This window comes from Dermacentor variabilis, unplaced genomic scaffold, assembly GCF_050947875.1.
Source record: "Dermacentor variabilis isolate Ectoservices unplaced genomic scaffold, ASM5094787v1 scaffold_13, whole genome shotgun sequence".
Classification (NCBI taxonomy): domain Eukaryota; kingdom Metazoa; phylum Arthropoda; class Arachnida; order Ixodida; family Ixodidae; genus Dermacentor; species Dermacentor variabilis.
Window position 1 is genome coordinate 22,298,919 of NW_027460291.1, and position 16,730 is coordinate 22,315,648.

Below are 16,730 nucleotides of genomic sequence, written 5' to 3' on the forward strand. Positions count from 1 at the left end.
AGCTTGTTAATTCGAATTCCATGGGGACGCTACGAAAATTCAAATTATACAAAATTCGAACTAATGAAAGTCAGAGAAAAAAATCGCCTGGGTAAGGCACATATATAGTCCGATGTAGCGTGAGTGCGCGCACACACTCGCTACATCACGTTGGCGAGAACAATGTCTATAGTTCAAAGCACTGGCCCAGCCAACGTAACCACATGTGGCCATTGTGGTGCCCACGCCGCTTCGCCGACAGTCGCAGATGGGCATTCCAAGTCTTCAAAGCGGTGCACAGGTTAGGGATTGTTGTGGGCATGCTCCGAAGAGAGCAGCTGACGGCGCGCGCGTCCAAGTTTAGAGAAGACGGCATTTCGGCTGGCGCAGCATGACTGGCCACAAGCAATGCGCACTGAAAACGTCGGGCTATAAATGTGCCTTTGCGCCGCAGGAACAAGAGCTGTGGTCTAAAATGTACTCGCAAAACACACCACAAGCTGCGACGTTGGTCTCCGTTGTACTTTCGTAGCTGCACCGGCTGCACACTGCCGAGTTCCATTATACATACAGGCGGCAGCCACACACGTATCCCAGTGATGCTGGGATACGTGTGATAGCCACGAATCTCAAAGGCTATGCTTTTTGGTCATCATACCTTGCTGGTGAAGCAGCGCAGTGACACGCACACAGTGAAGACACACAAGAAAAGACGACACTCGCTACACTCACAACTCTTCTATTTCAGAACACATACTTCATATTTATATACCTGTGCACCCTCAGGTGTCAAAGATAATCAAGGCAAGATTAAAGGCATTTTTTAAAAATCATTTGCCCGCGCATACTCGGGCATCAAAGATATGACACCTATCTATCAAGGTGTGCAATCCTATCATATTTGTTGTACCCCTAACAAACATTCTTTGTTACACAATTTTTTCTTCTTTTAGTGTTCTTCCAAAAAGGTAACCTCACCATGGCTTAGATGTCAGTCATCTGTACATGCATGAACATGCAGGACCATGTCCGCGTTTTTATCTTTAAGGTCTTGAGAGAGGGAGAGACTTGACCTGCAACAGAGGCGTTGGCTATGGCTGGCCAGGCGCGCGAACACATCTCTCTCCAGTCGGGCCTAAACAAAGGGCCGCAGATGGAAAGAGCAAAGTGGCACGGCCAGTACGGCGATGCCAGTGTCGCCAGCGTGCTCCCGCGCACTAGCACTCTCCCCACCGACGATGGCACGGAGTTCGAATTACCAGTGGTGGTGCGGATTTCAGTGTGAATTAGAGGGATGGGATACACGTTGCTTTCAATACATTGTTAAACGAGCTGTGGTGGTTACTTCGAATTATATGAAATTTCGAATTAACGAGTTGCGAATTAACAAGCTTTTACTGCATCTAGTTGCACAGCTTGGCCCTCTCAATCATATTGTAGCGCACTCTAATACAGTGGTCATTCCGGCCACAGCAACAACAGCCGGGAGAGGACCCATGTGCGCTGACCGCTTGCTGGATGCGCCAATAAGTCCAGTGAGCACGAAAATGAGGAGAAACTGTGCAGGAGGCACCGTTGCGCAGTGTGAATGGCTGCACGCTTTTTCAGAGAACGAATCCACTCTCTATTCGCAACCATTGCCGGAGTAATTTTACGTGTGTAGCACAGTTTAGCACACGAATTTGCGTTTGTATCAAAATGGTGCAATTGGCACAGGAGTCCTACCCATGGTTGTGTGATTTAACTGGTGTGCGGCCAAATACATTCAAATTAATGAGAGCTTGATGCTATTAAATAATGCACATGCCTGACGGGACAAGTGCAATTGTGACAAACTGCCTGCAAACCCACCTTGAGGCTTCCAGCAGAAAGGCCAGAAGCAGGGTAGCCTGTGCCCCATGGGATGCCCCTGCCGCTGCGCACGCGTCATAGTCAAGCAGTCCCTCGTAGACAAGGCTGTGTTCGGCACACAACTGCTGGGCCAGGGTGTCAGCCACCAGCTCCAGGTCTAGCACCGTGGCATGCTGCACACAGGACGGTCACAGCGAGTGGCACAAGGGGAGCACCAACGCAGTAGTCTATTCTAAACAGGAATGTAGCTGCCACTTTGTGACTAAACAAGCATGCTGCACAAGGACGATCGTCAACACATGGTAAGTCTCATACTCCAATAACATACTGCCATGTTCTTTGCCAGTTTACCATGCTCCCATTTCTATCATCATCATCATCATCATCATCAGCCTGGTTACGCCCACTGCAGGGCAAAGGCCTCTCCCATACTTCTCCAACTACCCCAGTCATGTACTAATTGTGGCCATGTTGTCCCTGCAAACTTCTTAATCTCATCCGCCCACCTAACTTTCTGCCGCCCTCTGCTACGCTTCCCTTCCCTTGGAATCCATTCCGTAACTCTTAATGACCATCGGTTATCTTCCCTCCTCATTATGTGTCCTGCCCATGCCCCCCCCCCCATTTCTTTTTCTTGATTTCAACTAAGATATCATTAACTTGCGTTTGTTCCCTCACCCAATCTGCTCTTTTCTTATCCTTTAACGTTACACCTACCATTCTTCTTTCCATAGCTCGTTGCATCGTCCTCAATTTAAGTAGAACCCTTTTCGTAAGCCTCCAGGTTTCTGCCCCGTATGTGAGTACTGGCAAGACACAGCTGTTATAAACTTTTCTCCTGAGGGATAATGGCAACCTGCTGTTCATGATCTGAGAATGCCTGCCAAACACACCCCAGCCCATTCTTATTCTTCTGATTATTTCCGTCTCATGATCCGGATCCGCCGTCACTACCTGCCCTAAGTAGATGTATTCCCTTACGACTTCCAATGCCTCACTGCCTATCGTAAACTGCTGTTCTCTTCCGAGACTGTTAAACATTACTTTACTTTTCTGCATATTAATTTTTAGACCCACCTTTCGGCTTTGCCTCTCCAGGTCAGTGAGCATGCATTGCAATTGGTCCCCTGAGTTACTAAGCAAGGCAATATCATCAGCGAATCGCAAGTTACTAAGGTATTCTCCATTAACTCTTATCCCCAATTCAGGTCTCTGAATAGCTCCTGTAAACATGCTGTGAATAGCATTGGAGAGATCGTATCTCCCTGCCTGATGCCTTTCTTTATTGGGATTTTGTTGCTTTCTTTATGGAGGACTACGGTGGCTGTGGAGCCGCTATAGATATCTTTCAGTACTTTTACATACGGCTCGTCTACACCTTGATTCCGCAATGCCTCCATGACTGCTGAGGTTTCGATTGAATCAAACGCTTCCTCGTAATCAATGAAAGCTATATATAAAGGTTGGTTATATTCTGCACATTTTTCTATCACCTGATTGATAGTGTGAATATGGTCTATTGTTGAGTAGCCTTTATGGAATCCTGCCTGGTCCTTTGGTTGATGGAAGTCTAAGGTGTTCCTGATTCTATTTGCAATTACCTTAGTAAATACTTTGTAGGCAACGAACAGTAAGCTGATCGGTCTATAATTTTTCAAGTCTTTGGCGTCCCCTTTCTTATGGATTAGGATTATGTTAGCGTTTTTCCAAGATTCCGGTACGCTCGAAGTCATGAGGCATTGCGTATAGAGCGTGGCCAGTTTTTCTAGAACAATCTGCCCACCATTCTTCAACAAATCTGCTGTTACCTGATCCTCCTCAGCTGCCTTCCCCCTTTGCATAGCTCCCAACGCTTCCTTTACTTCTTCCGGCGTTACTTGTGGGATTTCAAATTCCTCTAGACTATTCTCTCTTCCATTATGGTCGTGGGTGCCACTGGTACTGTATAAATATCTATAGAACTCCTCAGCCACTTGAACTATCTCGTCCATATTAGTAATGATATTGCCGGCTTTGTCTCTTAACGTATACATCTGATTCTTGCCAATTCCTAGTTTCTTCTTCACTGTTTTTAGGTTTCCTCCGTTCCCGAGAGCATGTTCAATTCTAACCATATTATACTTTCTTATGTCAGCTGTCTTACGCTTGTTGATTAACTTCGAAAGTTCTGCCAGTTTCATTCTAGCTGTAGGGTTAGAGGCTTTCATACATTGGCATTTCTTGATCAGATCTTTCGTCTCCTTCGATAGCTTACTGGTATTCTGTCTAACGGAGTTACCACCGACTTCTATTGCACACTCCTTAATGATGCCCACAAGATTGTCGTTCATTGCTTCAACACTAAGGTCCTCTTCCTGACTTAGAGCCGAATGCCTGTTCTGGAACTTGATCTGGAATTCCTCTATTTTCCCTCTTACCACTAACTCATTGATCGGCTTTTTATGTAGAAGTCTCTTGCGTTCCCTCCTCAGGTCTAGGCTAATTCGAGTTCTTACCATCCTATGGTCACTGCAGCGCACCTTGCTTCACATTCACAGCAAACGAACCAAAGCAATCCTAGCTCTGGATTTAACCAAAGCATTCGACAAAATCAAGCACGAGGCTATCACGGAAGCCCTTTCAAATCTAGGAGTAGGCGAGCGAGCCCACACCTACGTCAAAGCCTTCCTATCCGCTAGGACGGCGGAAATACACTTCAGGTCACTCACATCCGACCCTTTCACACTGGGAAGCAGAGGAACGCAGCAAGGATCGGTACTCTCACCTCTCCTTTTCAATGTCGCGCTCATATCCATGGCACAGCTGCTCGAAGGAATACCAAACCTATCGCATTCCCTATACGCAGACGACATTACACTCTGGGTAACCAAAGGAAACGACGGAGAGGTCGAGCACCTACTGCAAACTGGAGCAGACGTAGTCTCGGAACACGCCAGAAAGATAGGATTATCGTGCTCCCCGCAAAAATCTGAACTTCTCGTCATGAGGTACAATCCGCGAGGCCATACAAAAACCCCAGTCCCTATAGAAGCATACGTGGACGGCACCCTAGTTCCAGAGGTCCAAACGATCCGGATACTAGGTATGCACTTACAAAGCAACGGCAAAAACACAATGACTATCAACAAACTTACGGCATGCGTGAACCAAACCAACCGTTTGATCCGACGCATCGCCAACAAACACTTTGGGATGAAGGAAGTGGATCTTAGGCGTCTAATCCAGGCTTTCGTGCTCAGCCGTTTCGTGTACTCCCTCCCATATCTCAACCTGTATAAAGCGGAGAAGGAAAAGGTGAACTGCCTCATAAGACAAACCTACAAGGCGGCGCTCCACCTGCCGAGATACACATCCACCGAGAGACTCCTGAAAATGGGCGTCCACAACACGCTGGACGAACTAGTTGAAGCACACAGAACAGCCCAATACGAAAGATTAACCAAGACACCTGCGGGAAGACACATCCTAAGGAAATTAAGCATCCCGTACGAGAGCACTCAAACAAACGTCGGGCGCATACCCAGAGACATCTTCAATCGCCTCAGGGTTGACCCAATCCCAAAGAACATGCACCCGGAGTATCACAGCAAACGGAGACAGGCCCGGGCCAAAGCACTCCAGAAACACTATGCAAACCACGAAGAGGCGGTCTACGTAGACGTAGCCGAACTCGGAGAACGTGACGCTTTCTCCGCAGGGGTAGTAGGAAACGACCTCAAACCAATCACCGCGGTCACCATTTTTGGAAGGCACGCGGAAGAAGCAGAAGAAGCCGCGATAGCAATAGCTATCACAAATACCACAGCCAAAATAATTTTCTGCGACTCCAAGACGGCAGTGCGTAATTTTGCCAAAGGCAGAACCCACGAACCGGCGCTACAAATTCTAAAGAAAGTACATTTCACGCCCCGCCAGATCAAAATCATCTGGATCCCTGTGCACTCGTCCCATCCCGGGAACGAAGCGGCTCACAATTTCGCCCGAGGACTCGTCAACCGGGCAGTGAGCAAACCGATCCTGCGAGGAGCAAAAGAACGCATGATAACCTACCACGAAATTACGCAATACTATAAAAACGAAAGACTCGAATACCCACCCCCTGACAATTCCTTAACCAAAAACCAGCAGGCGACGTGGAGGCAACTCCAAACACACACCTTCCCCAACCCGTACAAACTATCCATAGTCTACCCAGAGACACACTCCCCCGAATGTACGCTATGCGAGGCCGACAAAGCCGATTTAGCACACATCTTGCACGGATGCCTTGAGCTCAAACCTAGAGCCGAATGGCAGCTATCCAACCGAGAGCAGTGGGAGGCTGCGGTGACCAGCTCGGAATCCGCGGTTCAACTGCAGACCGCGACCTGGGCTTTAGAAGTCGCCGTAAGACACGGTCTGACGGCCACCTCACGAAGCCATCATGACATCCCACATCTAATCTCATAAATCATTTTCTGTTGACGAATTAAAGTTTTTACCACCACCACCACCACCACCGCTGAGCATGTCCACATCTTGTATGATGCCAGGGTTAGCACAGAGTATGAAGCCTATTTCATTTCTAGTCTCGCAGTTCAGGCTCCTCCACGTCCACTTTCAGCTATCCCGCTTGTGGAAGAAGGCATCCATTATCTGCATATTATTCTGTTCTGCAAATTCTACTAATAACTCTCCCCCGCTATTCCTAGTGCCTATGCCATATTCCCCCACTGCCTTGTCTCCAGCCTGCTTCTTGCCTACCTTCGCATTGAAGTCACCCATCAGTATAGTGTATTTTGTTTTGTATAGTGTATTTTGTTTCGCCTCCTAACTTTACTGAGCCCTATAATATACCGTTTACTGCCCTCTAATTCCTCCAATAGCACTGCTAGACTCGCCTCACTAGATAACGTTCTAGCGTTAAACGTTGCCAGGTTCATATTCCAATGGCGGACAGGCCATTTCTATGCAGGATTCTAACAAGATCATGGTCAGCTAAGTGAGTGGCTAGCACTTGATCCCCATATCTTGTTCGTGAATGTGGCTTATAGGTCAAAATGAATTGGTAAGGTTATGTTAGTGGTGGTGCAGTTGTCAACTTTTTAGAAAGCAAATATAGTATTTAGTAGCTATGAATGTCAAATAATGCTGAAAAAACATTACTTTAACAAGTCAGAGTACGATATAGAGTCGAATCTCGTTAATTCGAACAGGTTTAATTCGAACTTCCGGTTTATTTAAACTGACGCTGTGGTCACGTCAAAGTTATGTGTATTCCAATGGGCGAAAACGCCCAGTAATTCGAACGCGCAAGCATTTACGACGGTTATTTCGAACCGGTGCTGGGCAGTATTGAAGATACACGTACCTTAGACACTATCTTAGGTACTCCTTGGGTATCTTGTATCTGTATCATGATACGTCTGGCAAGACATGTATCAGTATCTGTATTTCCGATACACGCAAGAATGTATTGTAATAAACGAGAAGAAAAGGGTTAACCGAGGGGCCCGATTTTATTAGTCATATCATGAGTAGCGAACAAACACTGACACCAAGGAAGGTTGTGGAAGGAAGGATGCGAAGGTTGTGGGTTCGGTTCCCACCTGCGGCAAGTTGTTTTTTCATCCACTTTAATTCCCATTAGTTTATCGTTTCTTCATTACATTTATTAAGCACAAGAATGTACTGTGTATCTTAAGATACAAGATACTGCTATCACAACATCACCATGCTAAACTATAAAGGGTGGCTAAACTCCGCTTCTCGAGCTGATACTGCTGCCACTAAGCCCCCTGAATAAAACTAAAGGCAGTGACATTCTTTATCTTTCCGCCAGAGCCCTCCAGCGAGGGCAGGTGATGAGATCTGCACGTCCCTATTGGTGGAGCAGAGTCACGTGCGGGCGCTCGCGCCGTCTCGACAAAAACAAGCGCGCAAACGTCTGCGCACAGCCGACCTTTTGTTTTCTTGATTTTTTGTGTTTAGTTGCGTCAGTACCAGGAAGCTTGCTCGTAGCCACCGTACTGTGCTGAATGCACCAATACGTGCGGCATCTTTCACGTAAATTCTGATGCCGCTATCCAAGCTTTTCTTGCGTGGTGCTTTGTTACGAAGTCTGAAGCATGCTAGATTTTAGGAAGGGGATTCGAGAAACATTATAACACCAAATACTCCACTTTTCGCATAAGCGTCCGCACAAGTCGTTTGAAGCTATTTTCCACAGGTACCACAGGTATTGTCTGACCTTAACAGGTAAGTTGACAATATTTCTTGCTTAAATGTCATAGCTATGATTGGTGCCACCTGTATCGTGTTTCTATGTATTCAATGTGATTGTGTGATATGGAAACACCTTTCTATTTTACTTAGATATACTTTCTGTTCTTTAGCTCACCCTCAAAATGCCATACTGTTACAAATGACTAGGTAATCGGAGCTATAAGTGGCAGTAGTGTTACCGTATTTGCTCGATTCTAACACGCCCTCAATTGTAACGCGCACCCATTTTTCGTGACCAATAAAGGGAAAAAAAAATGACAACCTCAATTGTAATGCACACCTGTTTGCCTTGACCTATAGAAAGAAAAGTCCTTTGCAGTACCGCGCACCTCATTCTTTCATACAGAAATACAATTTTCTCTCATTTGGAAAAAACAAACATTTACTCCCAATGCACTAAAGTTGTGATAAATAAAAAAAGTCGCAGTTTCGTGTGAAAGGCAAAGCATCGATTATGATAGCAAATTAGTATACAGCTATACGAAAAGTAAGGGCAGTAGTCTTATTGGCCGCATAAACTCTTAAACCTTTGCTTACTGACTAAACAAGCATGATATCACGCGCACACAAGCATGAACACATCTAACTCAATGACCGCGGAAACTCTCTAAATGCTGGAGTGAAGAAGTGCAGTAGCAGGAGCGAGGGAATTGACCTTTGTGCGGCCTTTTGCTTCGACGTGAAGTAAGCGACGAGAACTCAGTGCGGTACACCTACATGCGTAGACTCTCGTCTCCGCCGCAGATCGCTTTCAAGATGAGGGCTGCGCGGCCGCACCGTACGTAGCAGCTGCCAGTTCAGAACGCAGTCCCGCATACAAGTTTAGAAAGCTCCGAACGCTAATGATGCGGCCCGATTTCCGATAGTCTCCGCGCATGTGATCGCTTTCCTTTTAATTGCAGCATTGTGATTGCTACATCAGGATGACGTCACGCCAGCATATGGCAGCAGTTATCGCCGCTGTTTCTCCTCCTCACACTCCCTCACTAACCGTCTCGCACAACCCCTATATTAACACGCATCAAAGCAATAAACATTGTCTTGGCCCAGCCACCACTGTGTATGGTTGGTATTATTCAGTGGTGACGAGCATGGGTTGACAATGGGCTGCCTTCTTAGGACGCTGCAGCCTTCGCCACCATGGGAGGATACGCCAGCCCGCTGCAGCTTGACGAGACGAGCCACAAGTGGCCAGCTTACCAAGTTCGACTGGAGGCCTTTGAATGCAATGGCGTCACGGATGACAAGCGGGCCCTGTTGGTTGCAGCACTGACGACCCACACCGTGCATGTACTTAGGGGTCGATGCGCGCCAGACAAGGTGAACGAACTTTTCTATGCCCAAGTCGTAGCGTTGTTGCAGCAGCACTTTTCTCTGCAACTAAACGAGATAGCACAGTCTTACAAGTTCTTTATCTGTGACCAGCTGCCAGGCGAACCTGTCAAAGATTTCATAGTTGCCATTTGTCAGATAGCGGACACATGCAATTTTGACGCAACATTGGACTGAATGCTGAGAGATTGCATCGTCTGTGGGCTGCAAAGTTCAGGAGTGCGTCGACAGTTGCTTGCGAAGCCACAGCTGACGAGGAGTGAAGCAGAAAAAATCGTGCTATCAGCCGAAATGGCAGAAGCGAGCGCACAGCAGATAATGAGCCACGCCACTGAACGAAGCGCATATGCGATGGGAGGACAGTCTTATCGCCCAAGAAACTAGACACGGATTATTTCGTACAACCGCTGCAGAGCGAAAGGACACGAACCAGAGGATTGCTGGTCCTGTTCGGCAACGTGCTTCAAGTGTCAACAGCGGGGTCATATCGCCCAAGACTGTTTCCGTTGGAAGAGAGAGTTCATTGAAGGGCCACCAGGGCTGTCACGTCAGCTACATACCCTATTGTCTCGGGAGGAGGGTAAAGCTGTGGGCATGGACGGTATATTCTCATTGGAAGCAGCGGACAGTCATGTCACCAACATCAGCATCACGCAACCCATTGTACACACATTGAACTGTGGGGGCGTTCCAGTGGACATGCAGGTTGATACAGGGTCACTGGTGTCGGCCATCACGTGGCCCACCTATGAGCAAAACAAAACAGTGTGGCCCAAGCTTCGTGGTTCGCCATTGAAATTGACTTGCTTCCTGGGAACACTTCCTCTTCGTGGACAACTCAAGCTCAAGGTTTCGTGCGGAAACCAGTCAATGAATGGATCCCTGACAGTCCTTGATTGCTCCGGCACCAACCTGTGCGGAGGCGACCTGATCCAGGCGTTCAGCATGCTCGAGGCACCAGTAATGAATGTGAATACAACAGGTGAGCGAATGCCTTTTGTCGGGATGGACGATGTTAACGTGCACTGTTTGGTAACAGAATTCGCTGACATGTTCGCACCAGGCCTAGGTGTCATCAGGGGCCTGCGGGTACACTTTGAGAGCGGGACAACGTGGTATCGAAATTCTGGAAAGCATGTGAAGTTCCGTACACCTTTCGTGCAAGGGCAGACGCAGAGCTTGAGTGCCTTTTGGCTGCAGGAATTCTTGTCCCTGTGCCTCATTCCAAGTGGGCCGCACCTGTGGTGCCTGTAGTAAAGCGTAACAGCCGCATTCGCCTCTGCGGTGATTTTAAACTCACGGTAAACAAAGCTTGTCACACAGAGTAATATCCGTTGCCCCGGGCGGAAGATATCCTGGCAACGTTGAACGGCGGTCAGGTTTTCAGCATGATAGATTTGAGGGAGGCTTACGATCAGCTACCATTGGATGAGGAAGCCATGCTACTTACAACCATAAACACGCATAAGGGACTGTTTGGCTTCACTCACCTGCCATTTTGAGTGGCTTCCGCACCGGCAGTATTCCAACGCCGCATGGAGACCATCTTGCAAGGACTTCATGGGGTTCAGGTATACTTAGACGACGTCATCATTGCAGAGAAACACAATGACTGCACTACACTGCACGAAGTATTGCAGCGGTTTCAGGAAAATGACGTGTGCTTAAATGCGGACAAGTGCAAGTTCCGTCAAGCACAGGTGGATTTCCTGGGACATCGAATTAGTGCTCAGGAACGTCAACCAAAGTCGGAAAACGTAGATGTCATTTTTCAGATGCAGGTGCCGCGGAACCTCGCAGAATTAAGGTTGTCTCTGGGCATGATAACATACTACCACAAGTTTCTTCCCAATGCATCTACAGCCATGGTGTCACTCTATCAATTGCTCCACAAGGAAGCTAAGTGGGAGTGGGCTTCCAGTCAACAACGGGCATTCAGAAAGGTGAAGGACCTCCTCAAGTCCGCTGACTTCCTGGTGCATTTTCATAGCCTCTTGTCCTGGAATGCGATGCCTCCCCAGATGGGATCGGTGCAGTGCTTTCTCACGATGTCGGGGACGGGGTGCGTCGGCCTATAGGCTTTCATTCTCGCGTACTGACGAAAGCCAAGCTAAATTATTCATAGCTGGAGCGCGAAGCTCTGGCTCTAGTTTTTGGGGTCTCAAAATTCCGACAGTACCTACTCGGTAAGCCATTCACACTGGTGACTGACCATAAGCCGCTTGTGGGAATTTTTCATCCAGATAGGGCTGTACCAGTGATGGCCCCCGCCCGAATACAGTGATGGGCCTTACTGTCGAGTGCATACGACTATGTCATCAAACACCAGTTGAGAAAGGACAACGTTCCAGCAGATGCCCTCAGCCGACTCCTGACGTCTGCAACGTCTCAGCCGGAGACCCTGGAAGAAACCGGGGATGGTGAGTATGCCTTGCTCATGGAAAACCTCAATGACGGTGTTATGTCCATGGAACAACTGGCCACTCTCAACTCGCACGATAAGGACTTAGCAAAGGTGCAAAAATGGGTGCGAGAAGGATGGCCAAGAAACTTGGGGGCCAAGGACCTGCATTTGCGACCATACTTCAACCGGAAGGCTGAGACAATGTGGAGTCATGGGCTTCTATACTGGGGCCATCGCATAATCATGCCTAATGTTACACCTGCTGCATGATACCCATCAAGGTATTTGCTCAATGAAGCGGCTAGGCCGCTCCCTGCTGTGGTATCCCAGGACTGATAAGGAGATTGAGAACATGGTTAAGTCATGTCCCAGTTGTGTACAAGCAGCGCCCATGCCCCCCCAAGAAACCCCTGGTCGCATAGCCAGAAACCGGCAAGCATTGGTCCAGGCTGCATATTGACTCTACGAGGCCAATCGATGGGTGCATGCTATTGATTGTTGTGGATTCACATAGCAGTACCCTGAAAGCAGTACCCCTGAAAAGCACCACAACCCATGACACCATAGAAGCCCTGTGCACCTTGCTCAGCACATTCGGATTGCCTCGGACGCTTGTATCTGGTAATGGCCCGCAATTTACACATGCTGAATTTTGGGAGTTTATGAAGCTGAATAACATAACACATCTCCGGACAGCACTGTGTCATCCGCATTCCAACGAGCTCGCGGAACGCGCCGTGCGAACTGTTAAAGAGTTTTTGAAGAAGAATGTCCACGGGTCTTTGAAAACACGCTTGACAAGGATTCTGCACAGGTACCGAAGGACACCGCAGTACCCCAGCGAAGCTCCCTATGGGCTATGAGCTCCGTTCCAGACTGGACAGCGCAGTAGCATCACCGCCCAGCGGCCTCTCGCCCCGCAGTCTCTAGTTGACCGCCACGTTCCTAGTGTGTTGCAGGCGGGGAACCTGTCTGGGTAAAGAACTTCGAGCGAGGTAAACCATGGATCCCAGTCCGAATCACGTCATCGGACGGCACTCGCATGGTGAACGCCGATAGTCCAGAGGGGGTGAACATTCGTCGACACTGCGACCAGATCAAGCCACGAGTGGGAGAGCATGACCTGGATGATGGAGCCTGTGACCCTGAGCGCCAAGAAGGAACCGCCAGCCCCCAAGTAGTTGAGACACCAAGGCAGGGGCCAGGAATACGTGAGGCTGCCCTGGAGCACCCAGATGCCAGCGCTGCGCCAGTCTGGCCGGACACGAAAACCCCCAGACCGCTATGTACCGTAGGGTGAATGAGATGCTACATTGGGATGACGTCACGCCAGTATATGGCAGCAGTTATCACCACTGGTTCCTCTTCCTTACACTCCCTCTATGACCGTCTCACATGACCCCCATATTAACACACATCAAAGCAATAAACATTGTCTTGGCCCAGCCACCGCTGTGTATGGTGTGTATTCTTCAGGGATTAACTTGGCATGTCTTTGCAGTCGGCACTTCCATGCTGATAGAGCAAAGGCAGAAAACGGAAAGACGGGCGGTGCATCAACCTAAGCCAAAGGAAGCATTGTCTAAGCACACATAGTAGGCACATGGAGAAAGCTACGGCAACTAGGCTCGAAGCCCGTACGAGGTGGCCATATTGAAATGTCGATGGCGATATGGTAACGCAGATTTATGGTCGTACTCTAATGCGCACGCAATTTTTTGGACCCATTTTATCGGAAAAAAAGTGCGTGTTAGATTCGAGTAAATACGGTAATAGTGGTGGTATCCTGCAACGCTTTGTGTCACTACAATATCTATGAAACGTTCTTGGGCTGCACAAATTTTCTTGTAGAAGAAACATAGTAAAATGATTGCACATTAATGAATATGTTGCTAATGAACCCTTTACGCCAGCAGATAAGTTGAATATGAAAGGTCATTGCAGCTTTATGTGCTCTCTGTATACACGATGAGTCACAAAAAGATGTAGCACATCACACAGGGTTAGACAAGGGTACATGTATGTATTTTCATCATTTGGTAATGGTAGTGATGATAGCTTTGTGATTACTGTGATATACAATGATTGGTTTGGTTAGAACCTTGAAAAGAATCTTGGCCAAAGTTAAACCTATACACAACTGTTGTTGAGTAGTTGAGTGGTGAGGATTGGCGTGGCACTTCAAACCAAACTCGTCTAGTACAAACTGAGTGAACCATTTCTTGTCTGGTTTTGAAATGTCCACAATGAAATCTCGAACGATGATCACAGGGGTAGTGTTATCACGGCTAACACATGCAAAGTGCGTGGTCATGAACTTCTTGATATCACACTTGGGTGTGCTTGGGCATATATACACAGTAGATATCACAATTCTGTCTTTCGTTCTTATGGCAGAGACATCCCCACAGTAGGTGACATTGTCCTCTTGCGAGCCAAGGGTGTATGGTTGTACATATATTTTGTATTTTGCGTATAGGACAATGCCTCCTGCTTGTCAGTCCATGTGCTGTTCACAAGCAATTCCATTATACCCACTGACTTTAAATAACGCATCCTGATTTATTTGTTTTAGTTATTATTATTTATTGTTATTATTAGGGGCAAAGTGCTTGAAGCCTGCTCCACCCCAGCTGCGGGTCGGCCCGGTATTGCACAATCTCCGGGATCGGCCCACGTTCACTTTTTTTCATTGTTGATGCACAAACATGCAAAATACATGGAAGTTGATTTATTTATTCCATCTATCATCATCATCATCATCATCATCATCATCATCATCATCATCATCATCATTATTATTATTATTATTATTATTATTATTATTATGGGCGGAGTGCTTGAAGCCTGCTTCATCTATGCTGGGGGTCGGCACGGTGTTGCACTGTCTCCGGCATCGGCCCACATCTTTGCCCACGGACACGAAAGATGCATTGGGGGTAGAAGTATACAGCTTTGGTGTAAAAATGTCGCTACCAGCACTGTTGCTGCCGTGCACCTGTCCGGTGATCCGGTATAGCGTAAACGGCAATACGTTTACGGACAAGGTAAAACTCCACAGCAAAATTTGCCCCATCGTGCAGAGGCTTGTTATTGACATTGTAATTAGATGGCAGCCTGCTAGCTGGTCGGCAAGCAGAACAGCGACTTCTATAAATTTTGAGATACTAACAGACATTTAATTCAAATGAAATAAGGTTTGTCGGAGTTAAGAAATTTCCAAGAAAACATTATTTTGCATACACATTTGCTGCTACACTATATAGATATATAATGAGAAATTAGGAAATGTATTGAAGTATCGTAAGATACAAATGGAAAGTATCGTATCGAACACAATAATTGCGGTAGTACCTTGTATCTGCATCTCAAATACTTGTTGCCCCAGTATCATGTGTCATATCATGATACAATTACAAAGTATCTTTGCCGAGCCCTGATTCGAACATAGCGTGCCCCGGCAATGCTCTCAGCAGCGTGCCAAATCACGTGGCGGCACCTCCGACCAGCATTGCCCAGACCCTGCCATAGAGGAAAGGCTTAGGAGAAGCCCCTCAATGCCGCGCATGAAAAAGTAGAAAAAAAAAGTGGCGGAAATTTTACCCTCTCTTAAATGGCAAGGTCACCATTTCTGCATCGCACTGTAATGCCACAGCCACACTAGTGGCGAAACGTGCACTGCGGGGGGGATGGGTCCTGGGCTGATTTTTCGTGGCTCGCCGTGGCAGCAAGCGAGCCGCAAGCGGAGGAGACCAATAAGAGTGGTTCCTACAGCGACATACGCGCAGGAAACTGGTTATCATGCAGACCCGCCTGACCGCTTGTTTCGCACTACCATGTGCTTGCATCAGCTCTATCTCGTGCTTGTTTTGGTTGGCTTGGTTGATCTCGTCGTGCTTGTTTTGGTTGGCTTGGTTGATCTCGTCGTGCTTGTTTTGGTTGGCTTGGTTGATCTCGTCGTTCTTGTTTTTTTACAATGACGCATATCTAAACCGAGATGTCCCGATGGAAAGGTTGTAGGAGACAGTGCGCCATAACCGATAACAAGACAGACCCTGAATACAAGGACGTGAAGGTGACACCCAGTACCTCATTCTCCTTGTCTTTTGAACACGGTGACGCCACAACAGAAGGGAGCTCACCAACATGATTATGATCAGTGGCAACGACTTCATCAATTTGATAAGACATGACTTGCATTAAAATTGTAGGACGAAGAAGGTAAACATAGCACCGATTCGTCAGCAGATGAAGGAAAATACGCACGAGCGTGCAGAGGGAAGCAGCAGTGGAGGCCCAGTCCTGGCCTCGGCAACTCCATTGCTTGGTGGCAGTAGGTGGCAGAGGTAATTAGCGCCATCCAGAAAGATGGCGGGAAAGCAAATCCGCTTCCCTCCCACCCTTCCTCACAACTACGCTCCTCTTGCCCTCCCTCTCAACTCCCTCGTAACTACCTCATCTTCGACGGCCTCTGCGTGCCCCACCTCTGCGTCGGTGCTGGCACTGCCAACCCCGCCGGTGCCAGCTTAGCCTGCTCCTTGAAGTTCCATTTTCTGCCATTATCTGGAAGTGAGCGTTGGGCCTGTGCGCACAGTTCAGTGGTCCTCGCTCGCTGTGTGCTTGTGCGCCATGATATTTCATGACTCACACCGTTCGTGCATCGTGCTATGGTGCACGAATACTTCCAAATTAAGTCCTGCTTTTATTTCAAACTTCTTTTAATTCGAACAAATTTTCGGGCCCCTCTGAGTTCGAACTATCGAGGTTCGATTGTACATACATTGAGAGAAGTCAGACTAGGATGCCATTAGTGAAAGGTAGTTAGTAATTTTTAAAATCCAATGACTCTCACTCACCATGGGGCTGCTGCAGGCAACTTACAGCATTTGGCGCTGAGTGG

At 47.7% G+C, this 16,730-nt stretch overlaps 1 protein-coding gene and 1 pseudogene across 10 annotated transcripts in view; one reads left to right on the forward strand and one right to left on the reverse strand.

Moving 5' to 3' along the window:
* The window catches only part of LOC142566780 (uncharacterized), a 217,358-nt gene that overhangs the window by 41,714 nt on the left and 158,914 nt on the right, over window positions 1-16,730 (reverse strand). For all 10 annotated transcript variants that reach the window (XR_012825127.1, XR_012825128.1, XM_075677667.1 and 7 more), the window contains exon 8: window positions 1,831-2,003. Coding sequence is in view for 8 of the 10 variants with exons in the window: in XM_075677667.1 (XP_075533782.1) it covers window positions 1,831-2,003 (173 nt within the window). In the remaining 2 variants the exon portion in view is untranslated. The remainder of the gene's footprint in view (window positions 1-1,830; window positions 2,004-16,730) is intronic.
* Window positions 9,235-13,130, forward strand: LOC142566764 (uncharacterized; annotated as a pseudogene).